This window comes from Myxocyprinus asiaticus, chromosome 13 (genome assembly GCF_019703515.2).
Source record: "Myxocyprinus asiaticus isolate MX2 ecotype Aquarium Trade chromosome 13, UBuf_Myxa_2, whole genome shotgun sequence".
In the NCBI taxonomy this organism is placed as follows: domain Eukaryota; kingdom Metazoa; phylum Chordata; class Actinopteri; order Cypriniformes; family Catostomidae; genus Myxocyprinus; species Myxocyprinus asiaticus.
This window is the reverse complement of record NC_059356.1, coordinates 8,845,097-8,856,720: the sequence shown is the minus strand read 5'-3', so window position 1 is coordinate 8,856,720 and position 11,624 is coordinate 8,845,097. Positions and strand designations below refer to the sequence as shown.

General features: G+C 44.9%; 1 protein-coding gene across 1 annotated transcript in view; it reads right to left on the bottom strand.

Annotated features, from left to right (window-relative positions):
* The window catches only part of LOC127450386 (tRNA-splicing endonuclease subunit Sen54-like), a 30,159-nt gene continuing 18,535 nt past the window's right edge, over positions 1-11,624 (bottom strand). Inside the window, exons 8-11 of the mRNA XM_051714474.1 lie at positions 5,805-6,355; positions 4,650-4,710; positions 3,196-3,309; positions 1-384 (exon numbers count right to left, since the gene is read on the bottom strand). Of these exons, the coding sequence (XP_051570434.1) occupies positions 5,884-6,355 (472 nt within the window). The 3' untranslated portion in view covers positions 1-384; positions 3,196-3,309; positions 4,650-4,710; positions 5,805-5,883. The remainder of the gene's footprint in view (positions 385-3,195; positions 3,310-4,649; positions 4,711-5,804; positions 6,356-11,624) is intronic.

The window sequence follows — 11,624 nt, the reverse complement described above, 5'->3', positions numbered from 1 at the left end:
TGAGATTATTTTGTTTATTTTTTTATGTCCAAACATTAGACATTGTTTGATGACATAAATGCCGGTGTTAATAGTATTGACATAACTTTAGCATGACAGATTATCATCACTCCTCTATTAAAATTAAATTAATACAGAGATGCACATTTATTTGATCAGATAAAGTTAATCTGAGGTATGGGGTGTATTCAGTCTCAAAAGCTGCATTCCAATTTTGATGTTTTGCAAATCATTCTTTAATACACATCAGTGGGCAGTCTGAATTCCTTGAAGCAGTAAAAGGAGATGTCTCCATGGTCTACCACAGCAAAAGTAACTGGGACATCTCCACTTTGGAAGGACAGCTGCTTCATGACATGCAGATCAGGCACAGGGCCATCAAAACTGTCAGAGGACAAAGACAGATATCAGAACTGCTGCGTCAAGATTAAGACCGATAAAACAGATATTTCCGACTCTAAATTCTGAATGGATGAGACTCATTTGAAGTCGCTGTTAAATGCAACAAATGGAAACCTGTGAACGCACATTTTATCAGTGCGCCATGTTGCTTTACGTAAACGCCCAACAGTTAGACTAATGAATTGCATAACTTGGTGGAAGAACTGTCACATTTTATTTAACAGTGTCTGTGATGTTTTACTGTGTACTTAAGTACTAAGTAATCTTAATAACTACATCCACATACCGTGTAACTGTTTTGTGCAGTTGCAGGTAAATACAGTGCATCCAGAAAGTATTCACAGTGCTTCACTTTTTCCACATTTTGTTATGTTACAGCCTTATTCCAAAATGGATTAAATTCATTATTCTCCTCAAAATTCTACAAACAATACCCCATAATGACAATGTGAAAGAAGTTTATTTGAAATCTTTGCAAATTTATTAAAAATAAAAAACGGAAAAAAAAAAATCACATGTACAGAAATATTCACAGCCTTTGCTCAATACTTTGTTGAAGCACCTTTGGCACCAATTACAGCCTCACATCCTATTTTTGGGCAGTTTCTCCCATTCTTCTTTGCAGGACCTCTCAAGCTCCATCAGGTTGGATGAGGAGCGTCGGTGCACAGCCATTTTCAGATCTCTCCAGAGATGTTCAATCGGGTTCAAGTCTGGGCTCTGGCTGGGCCACTCAAGGACATTCACAGAGTTGTCCCGTAGCCACTCCTTTGTTATCTTGGCTGTGTGCTTAGGGTCATTGTCCTGTTGGAAGATGAACCTTCGCCCCAGTCTGAGGTCCAGAGTGCTCTGGAGCAGGTTTTCATCAAGGATGTCTCTGTACATTGCTGCATTCATCTTTCCCCTCGATCCTGACTAATCTCCCAGTTCCTTCCGCTGAAAAACATCCCCACAGCATGATGCTGCCACCACCATGCTTCACTGTAGGGATGGTATTGGCCAGGTGATGAGCGGTGCCTGGTTTCCTCCAGACATGACACTTGTCATTCAGGTCAAAGAGTTCAATCTTTGTTTCTCATCGTCTGAGAATCCTCCAGGTGCCTTTTGGCAAACTCCAGGCGGGCTGTCATGTGCCTTTTACTGAGGAGTGGCTTCCGTCTGGCCACTCTACCATACAGGCCTGATTGGTGGAGTGCTGCAGAAATGGTTGTTCTTCTAGGAGGTTCTCCTCTCTCCACAGAGAAATGCTGGAGCTCTGTCAGAGTGACCATTGGGTTCTTGGTCACCTCCCTGACTAAGGCCCTTCTCCCCCGATCGCTCAGTTTGGCTGGGCGGCCAGCTCTAGGAAGAGTTCTGGTGGTTCCAAACTTCTTCCATTTACGGATGATGGAGGCCACTGTGCTCATTGGCACCTTCGATGCTGCAGAAATTTTTCTGTACCCTTCCCCAGATCTGTGCCTCGATACAATCCTGTCTCGGAGGTCTACAGACAATTCCTTGGACTTCATGGCTTGGTTTGTGCTCTGACATGCACTGTTAACTGTGGGACCTTATATAGACAGGTGTGTGCCTTTCCAAATCATGTCCAATCAACTGAATTTACCACAGGTGGACTCCAATCAAGTTGTAGAAACATCTCAAGGATGATCAGTGGAAACAGGATGCATCTGAGCTCAATTCTGAGTGTCATGGCAAAGGCTGTGAATACTTATGTACATGTGATTTTTTTTATTTTTTTTATTTTTAATAAATTTGCAAAGATTTCAAACAAACTTCTTTCACATTGTCATTATGGGGTATTGTTTGTAGAATTTTGAGGAAAATAATGAATTTAATCCATTTTGGAATAAGGCTGTAACATAACAAAATGTGGAAAAAGTGAAGCGCTGTGAATACTTTCCAGATGCACTGTACACTGTTATAGTTATTTCTAAAGTAATTAATTTTAGTAACATGTTATATGTGTAACAGACACTGTAAAATACATTTTTAACGATTATTACTATTTATAATATAACCATTTATTGAAAACAGTGTTATTACCGTCAACGAAAACTAAAAAAACTAAAAACTAAAAACTAATTGGGACAGCTAAAACTAAACTTAAATACATTTTCATGACTCCAAACCTAACTTAAATAAAAATTACCACATATTAATTGTTTTTTATATATACAACATATATATATATATATATATATATATATATATATATATATATATATATATATATATACATATATAAAAAAATTTAAAAAAGCTTTCATTTAAAATAAAAAGGCCACTAGACATCAATAACACTAGATGACCCTGAGATATGCAAAGATGTTAAACAGTTAACTTTGGCTGCCCTAAAATACTAAAACTAAATATTTTTAGTTTACATCTTGCCATTAGTTTATCAACACTGCGAGTTGTGACAATGCAATTTTACATCCCCTCCATTCAACAATTATTTAACTGGTCAGGCCTGTACATAAAATTAGTTGGTATTTTTAAAAGAGTAAGAAAATCACAGATGGGTAAAAACAAAAGTAAAAAATAGCATATTATTAAAAATGTATTCATTTTAATTAAAGACTGTATGCATATTTTATGTCATTGCCAATTTATGGGACAAAAAGCTGTTCACAACTTTTGAATGAGTCAAACCTTCAAGCCTCTGTATGACTAAGGCAGAATGACAAAAGGCTTGTTCTTCAGTTCAAGTGCAAACAATCATTGTGCATAATCATAATGCAAGTAATCAAACAAATCGGCTTTAATTTCAATGTATTGTGTCATTGTGTTTACCTGCAAACACACATGCGGGTGTAGGGCTTGCCAGGTTGGCTCTTTTTAAACTCTGCCACCGTGTCTGGTTTGTAAACATCAAAACTAATCTTCCTCTGGTGTGACGGGGTCATTCTGAGAAATCAGACACCAGAGATTAAGCTATTTATCCATCTAAAACCCTAATTTGACTGAAAATTTTGAAAGAAAGGTCAAGTTACTCTGACAGTATTTAATGGAATAGTTCAGCCAGAAATGAAAATTCTGTCATCATTTACTCACCCTCATGACATTAAACCCATATGACTTTTTCTTCTTCTGAACAGAAAAGCTGAATTTTGGTGACACCCTGGCTGCTCTTTTCCATACAATGAAAGTGAGTGTGCACAGTAAAATGACTAAAAAGTAGGCATGGGAATCGTATGGAATTTAAGATTCCTCTTAACGATTCTTTCAGTAACTTCAAGGAAGAATTATTTGGAAATAAGAAATGCATTTCTTTATTGCATTTACTGCCCTCAGTATCCTGTTGCAAAATTATGAGATCATTTCATATTTCTACAGAGCAGATATAGCAAATCAGAAATACATTTAATACAATTCTTGTAAAAGGCATGTTTTCATACTTTTTATAGGCATAAATACAATACAATAATTGATCCAAACTATATATTAAATCATTCTAAACAAACAAGAAATTAGATAACATATATTATGGATATCATTACACTGATTACAACAAAACTTGTGTATCTTTAACTGTACATTGTCATATGAACAACCAGTCAGTAACTGCACTGCTTGATTGAAGTCTCACAGGTCTGAAGTACAACATTAAATAAACACAGTAACAGTTCCAGAGACAGTTTAGACTGTTAAAATGCTGTACTTCAGGCTTGTGAGAATTCCACAGCTCTTATTTAATTCTGAGTTGGAAATAACTTGTGCATCAGTATAAGATTAATCTAGCAACCGCTCCGACTGATGTAAAAGTGCTTTTGATTCACTAAAAAGATTCATTCTGATTCATTCAGGAATCAGAAACACTGAAACGCACTGCTGGAAACACTGTCATAGTATTTTATTATAAAAACGCTTTCCAACCCTAATTAAAAGCGACTATATTCCAAGCGTTCTGAAGCCATGCATTAGATATGATACTTGCATGAGAAACAGACTGAAATGTAGGTAATTATTTACTGAAAATCTGCCCTTACCCCATAGCTCTAAAATTAAATATGGCACATTAATATGATGTCAGTGACACCAACAGTCATTTGTTCATCAATGTCTAAAGGCGTTAGGTTTTATTTGAGAGTAACTGAAAATTCAATTTGTGTTCCACAAAAGAAAGTCAGTCATATGAGTTTGGGATGACATGAGGGTGAGTAAATGAGGTCAGGAATTCTAGGAAAACTATTAACAAAATTCAGTTGATCACGGAGGAAAGGATAGTAAAGGCAGGCTATATAAACCTGGAAACACACTCAGGCCAGCTGGAAAACTTGATAATGTTGATCTGGTCCAGCAGTTCAACTGTACATAACAGGACAAAAATAGAAATGTCACATGTGAAGAAATTCATTCACTTTTTCAAAAGCAATACATGTATGCAAGTCCTTTAGAAAAATAAATATGTTAGATAAACAATTATAGATATAAACAAAATTAACACCATGAAAAGTAACTAGTTTTACTTATCAAATGTATCTACTGCCCCTTTAAAATGGTGATTTTGGTGAAATGGTCTCACTTCAGAGGCCTTGACCTTCTTGTCTGCATCCAAAATTTTTAAATTATACCACAGTGTGACAATATTGGAAACATTTTCTGCATTCTTATTAGTTCACTGTAGAAAAACTTCAAAAATAGGAATATTCAGTTGTGTCACATATTTTGTGCACAACCCTGTTAACTGTGTTATGTTATTTAATTACTTAATTTAATCACATATGGGATATGCATTAGTCAAAATACAAACCTTCATTAAAGAGGTCATGACATGAGGAATGAAATTTTCCTTGATCTTTTGACATATTAGAGGTCATTGTACTATAAAAACATACTGTAAATTTCAGAACTCAAAACTTCCTCCTCACTGGAAAAAGAGCATTTGTTGAAACCAAACTGCCGAAACTACTCGTTCTTTACTTCCTCCCCATTGTGATGTCACACTGTGGTAGACATTTGCATCTGACAGCCTCCTCAACAACACATCAATACGTACTTTACCTCAACACTTCTGTAGCCCCGCCCAGTAACGGTGAGCAGTGAGATAGCAAGAAGTGAGCATGTCAGTCAAGAACAGAGAGCCAATCAGAACAGTGGGTGTTTACTGTCAAGTCTTAAAGGAGAAGCAGCACTAAAACTGAGCAATTCTGAGGGTCAGAATGGGGGTGGAAAATGATCATGTTTTACAAATATATGACTGTTTATTGTGCAAAAGTCTTTACTAATATCATAAGTGAACCTCAAGGAACATATATAAAAAATAAATAATAATAAAAAAAAAAAAAAATAAATAAATAAATATATATATATATATATATATATATATATATATAAAGGCATGTCATGACCCCTTTAATAAGAGTATTATTTTGTTGACTGATGAAAGTGTGTATTCTTACAGTGAGAGTTGCATTGTCCAGGCTGATTTAGAGGAGTCACCTCCCTCTCCCATAGGTGGACGGGTCTCTCTCTCTGCCGCTAATTCCTCCTCTTCTCCAGCAGCTGAGAATACTCTGCCCAGTTCTGGCAGCGCTGCACCTCCCGGTCACTGTTAATATCCCTGTGGTATCGCTCCCTCTCCCTCTGTCGCTCTCTGTCCCGGCGTGACAGCCTCTCCTCCTTCATGTTGAGCCTCCTCAGCCACGAAGCCACATTACACTCGCCCACCTCAAGAGCTCCAGGCAGCAGGCTTGGGTCTGGAGATGCCAAGTGGCTCCTACTAGAGCCCAGGTCTGGGAAAGAGATGGAGCTGAAGTCCCAGCGATGAGCTGAGGTTTTGGCTTGAGCAGGTGGAGGCTGGATGTCCTCTTCCATCCACCTGGTCCTTTCAGATGTCTTGTCTAGAGCTGGAGCTGGATCTAACTCCACAGGCTCCTCCCGAGGCTGATCTGGAGTTGTCTGAGCAGCGACTTGCTCATTATTCTCCATTGATGACATACTACCTTTGTCACTGCAGCCACATTATGGTTAAGACAGAGATTATACAGAAAAATCAAGTTTACAAAAGATAGTTCAGTGAAAATAGGAAATTCTGTAATTATTTACTCACCCTTAAGTCATTGCAAATCCATGTGCTGTTTTCTTATTTTTCCATTAAACTAAGACTGGGTAAAAAAATATAGATTTTCCGATGCATCGTAATCTTCATTTAAATTATCTTGATTCTGATTCTTAAATCCCCAGATCAATCTTTTACTCGATGCGCAACCCTCTACAATGAGAGGAAATTACTCGCATTTGCAACCAAATTTCGTGCTATGTGACTAAAATGCCTGTGATGAGCCAATGGCAAGTAAATGTTCAGATTTCCCTCACCAGTGATTGTGTCGTATAGTGATGATATATTCAGCAGTGAGATCATTTCACTGTGTGTTGAGAGTAAAAATTGTTCTGTATAATTTGTGCTCCAAGATGAGCTCTACGCAACCCATTTGTCATTCAGTAATGTCTCGTTTAATACAGTTTCTGTTCTTTACATTCAGTTGTTGATCAAAAAAAAAAAGAATAAAGAAACATTTAATTCTAATCACGCATAGCGCAGATGAGATAAAGCCATTCGAGTCCCCTCTCGTCATTTACAGACGCTCTTTACAGAACTGCCGGATTTCTTAAAGAGACAGTACTGGTTTGTAGCATGTGTTTAACAAATAAATTTAACCCTTGTGTTGTGTTTGCTTTGTGCTAACACATTTTGTGTTCCCTGTCAAAAATGACTGGCCCAATAAGATTGTTTATAAATCTCTCATGTTGCATATAGAACAAGAAATTGCATTAGATCTTTTTTTAAAAAAAAAATTTAGTAATTATGACTAGTAATTAATATTTTTAAAAATGATATTTTTATTGATAGAAGGAATAAAATAAAATACTACTAATAATAATTACGTAATAAATTAATAACTAGGGATGCACCAAAAATTCAGCTGCCAAAATGTTTTTGCCAAAAATGCTATTTTCAGTTCCCTATCTGTCACTCACTCGACGTTGGTGTCGATATAGTGACACTAGGGGTCACTCTTGGGAGCCCGAGACACCTCTGGTCTTTGATAAAAGGCCAATGAAAATTGGCGAGTGGTATTTGCATGCCACACCCCTGAACATACGGGTATAAAAGGAGCTGGTATGCAACCACTCATTCAGATTTTCTCTTCGGAGCCGAATGGTCATGCTCGCTGAGCTGAATACTACTGTTCATTCACCTGCTGGATCTGACGGCGCATTTCAGCGGCTTCTCCCTCCTCTGCACTGGTGCACTGCAGAGAACGCCCCTGGGCGCTTCGGCAGAAAAACTAGAGAGTATATTTTCTGAAAGAGCATTTTTCCCCTCTAAAAGAGTATAAATTACTCTAAAAGAGCGCACACACGGAACGTCTTTTTAAAGACGCGTCTTTTTAAAGATGCTTTTCCGATTGTGTGTTATTCCTGGTTGTGCTCGTTACCTCTCGCCTTCTAATGGTCACAATCACTCTTTTGTGGTCTTTCATGTCTGGGCACTGCTCACGCGGAGACAGCGTTCGTGGATGGTCACATTCTCATTGCGAGAATATGTCCATGGCAACGTTGCGGTTGCGGCTCGCCTTCGTAAGAAAGCGAGCCACCCCAGAGGCTCCCGCCTCGGTCCTTTTACCCACGGGTTTGAGGCCAGCGCGGCTAGCACTGGGGGCGATTTGGGGACCCCAATGGGACCGCCTCCGCCGGGTATCCCCCCGCGGACCTCCCATTCCCCAGCACGCTCGTCTGCCCCGATCGGACTTCCGGGTGAGTCCGCCGGCTCATCTCACGGCGAGTTCGACCTCTTATTCGGAGCCCGCGAAAGTGATGAGCTCTCGAGCGCAGCATCAGAGAGCGGGCTCGTCCAGTCGGAAGCCTCAGCTGGGCTCCTCCCTTCGGGGTCGATCGCCCAGTCACAGGCTGATGCGGAGATGACAACATGCTTTCCCGGACAGCCGCGAGCATCGGTTAGAGTGGATTTCACCGCTCTTCCCTGAACCCTCGCGGCTCGGTGATTGGTTCCTGGGCTCGTGGCGCCGCTCAAAGCCACGCCCCGCCCCGTTCCTTTCTTCCCGGAAGTGCATGAGGTGCACCTATGCCCGCAGAGCGCCGCCACCTGGCGTGGGTGCCCAAAGCCCCCGTCCAAGGCCTGTAGGTTTACGTCGTCTCTGACGGTCAAAGCCTACGGTGCCGCTGGACAAGCAGCCTCCGCCCTGCACGCCATGGCTCTCCTGCAAGTCCGCCAAGGCACTAAAGGAACTGCATGAGGGTAGTTCCGCCCCAGGATTGATGCAGGAACTGCGCTCGGCGACCGACCTCGCTCTCTGAGCGACGGAGGTCACGGCGCGGTCTCTCAGGCGGACGATAGCCACACTAGTGGTCCAGGAGCGCCACCTTTGGCTCAACCTGGTCGAGATGGGTGAGGCCGACAGGACACGATTCCTTGCTGCCCCCATTTCCCAGGCGGGCCTATTCGGTGACACCGTCGAGGACTTTGCCCAGCAGTTCTCGATGGTAGAGCAGTAGATGGATGCTAGCCGGCTTATCCTGCCCCGGCGCGGCTCAAGATCCCGCACCCCATCTACTCATCGCCGAGGGTGTCCCCCTGTGGTGACTGCACCGGCTGCGCCGCAGCCCACCCCTTCGGCCTGGCCCCGGCGTGGAGCCCACCGCAGGAAGCAGACGCCACCCGTCTCGCGGCTGCCCAGAACCCATGAAAGGCTTCAAAGCGCCCTTGAGATGGGCGACCCAGGGACAACGAAACCCGCTGCTCTGGAGCTGGTAAGCAGATCTTCATCTTTTTGTTACCTTTTACATTTAATTGCGCTGCATGCCCAAGTGGCTGCAGTACTCAAGAGCTCAGCAAGAGTGGTTTCCTTGTTCCCTGGGTCACATATCCGGTGTGTACGGCTGGCATCACGACCACCGTCCACCACTCCATTTGGCAGGTTGGCGCTCCAGCGGCGGTCTCCCACCCTGAGCGCCCAGCTATGGCACAAATCCGCCCCCGATGTGACAGTCTCCACGGGTCACGAGGACAGGCCTCTTCCTCCCCCATCCCAGGCTGTTCCGGGAGTGGTCACGAGGAGCCAGGTAAGTGCTTCGATGTCCTCGGACTCAGCACGGCCACGATGTGGTGTGGCACCTCGAGCTCCGCCCCGCCGCGAGGCCCCACCTGCCGGTACATCCGATGACGTTGTCCCTTTGGTCCCCCTTGCGCGGAACTTGGACGCATGGCTTGCGATTTCCAGTCCGTCACGAGGGCTGGTCCAGACCGCCCGACTCGGCTGCGCGATTCACTTCGCCGGGCATCCGCCCAGGTCCAGCAGTGTCCACTTCACCTTGGTGAAAGACGGAAACGCTGCTACCTTGCGCGGAGATCGCTACCCTCCTACGGAAGGACGCGATAGAACCTGTCCCTCCAGCCGAGATGAAGGGGTTTTACAGCCCCTACTTCATTGTACTTCATTGTACCGAAAAAAAGGCGGTGGGTTGCGGCCAATCTTGGACCTGCGAGTACTGAACCGGGCTTTACACAGACTCCCGTTCAAGATGCTGATGCAAAGATGCATTCTAGCGAGCGTCCGGCATCAAGATTGGTTCACGGCGGTAGACCCGAAGGATGCGTACTTTCACGTCTCGATCCTTCCTCGACACAGACCCTTCCTGCGGTTCGCGTTCGAGGGTCAGGCGTATCAGTACAAAGTCCTCCCTTTCGGCCTGTCCTTGTCTCCTCGCGTCTTTACGAAGATCGCAGAGGCTGCCCTTGCCCCGTTAAGGGAGGTGGGCATTCGCATTCTCAACTATCTCGACGACTGGCTAACCTTAGCTCACTCTCGAGACGTGTTATGCGCACACAGGGACCTGGTGCTCTCACACCTCAGCTGACTAGGGCTTCGGGTCAGCTGGGAAAAGAGCAAGCTCCTCCCGGTTCAGAGCATCTCTTTTCTCGGTTTGAAGTTGGACTCGGTCTCCTTGACGGCGCACCTTACGAACAAGCGTGCCCAGTCGGTGCTTGCCTGTTTGAAGGCGTTCAAACAAAAAACAGCGGTTCCATTGAAACTTTTCAGAGGCTCCTGGGGCATATGGCATCCTCGGTGGTGGCCACCCCGCTCGGGTTGATGCATATGAGGCCGCTTCAGCACTGGCTCCAGACTCGAGTCCCGAGACGGGCATGGCGCCACGGGACACACCGCGTGGCCATTACGTCGGTCTGTCACCGTCTTTTCAGCCCTTGCACGACCTCTCGTTTCTACGAGCAGGTGTTCCCCTAGAACTGGTCTCCAGGCGCGTCGTGGTCACGACAGACGCCTCCAAAACGGGCTGGGGCGCTGTTGGCAATGGGCACGCAGCCACCGGCCTCTGGACGGGTCCGCGGCTGCGTTGGCACATCAACTGCCTCGAGTTACTGGCAATTCTGCCCTGTGGAGCACGTGCTAGTTCGGACAGAACAAGCACGTGCTAGTTCGGACAGACAGCACGGCAGCGGTAGCATATGTCAACCGCCAAGGCGGTCTGTGCTCCCGCTGTATGTCACAACTCGCCCGCCGTCTCCTCCAATGGAGTTAGCAGCACCAAGTCGCTGCAAGCCACTCACATCCCGGGCAACCTCAACACTTCGGCGGACTCGCCGTAACAACAGGTTACCTTCAAGGGAGTGTGGAGACTCCACCTTCAGATGGTCCAGCTGATTTGGAGTCGACTCGGTCAGGCACAGGTGCACCTGTTCGCCTCCCAAGAATCCTCCCACTGCCCGCTCTGGTACACCCTCACCGAGGCCTTCCTCGGCATAGATGCGCTGGCACACAGCTGGTCCCCTGGCATTCGCAAATATGCGTTTTCCCCCAGTGAGCCTGCTTGCACAGACCCTGTGCAAGGTCAGGAGGATGAGGAGAAGGTCGTCCTGGTAAGCACTCTACTGGCCCACCCAGACGTGGTGCTCGGACCTCACGCTCCTCGTGACAGCTCCCCCCGGGCAAATTCCCCTGAGGAAGGACCTCCTTTCTCAGGGAAGGGGCACCATCCGGCACCCGCGCCCAGACCTCTGGAATCTCCATGTCTGGCCCCTGGACGGGACGCGGAAGACCTAAGCTGTCTCCCACCTGCCATGGTAGACGCGTTCACTCAGGCTAGGGCTCCCCCTACGAGGCGCCTGTATGCCTTTTAAGTGGCGTCTGTTCGCTTAGTGGCGTTCTTCCCCTCGGGAAGACCCCCAGAGATGCGCAGTC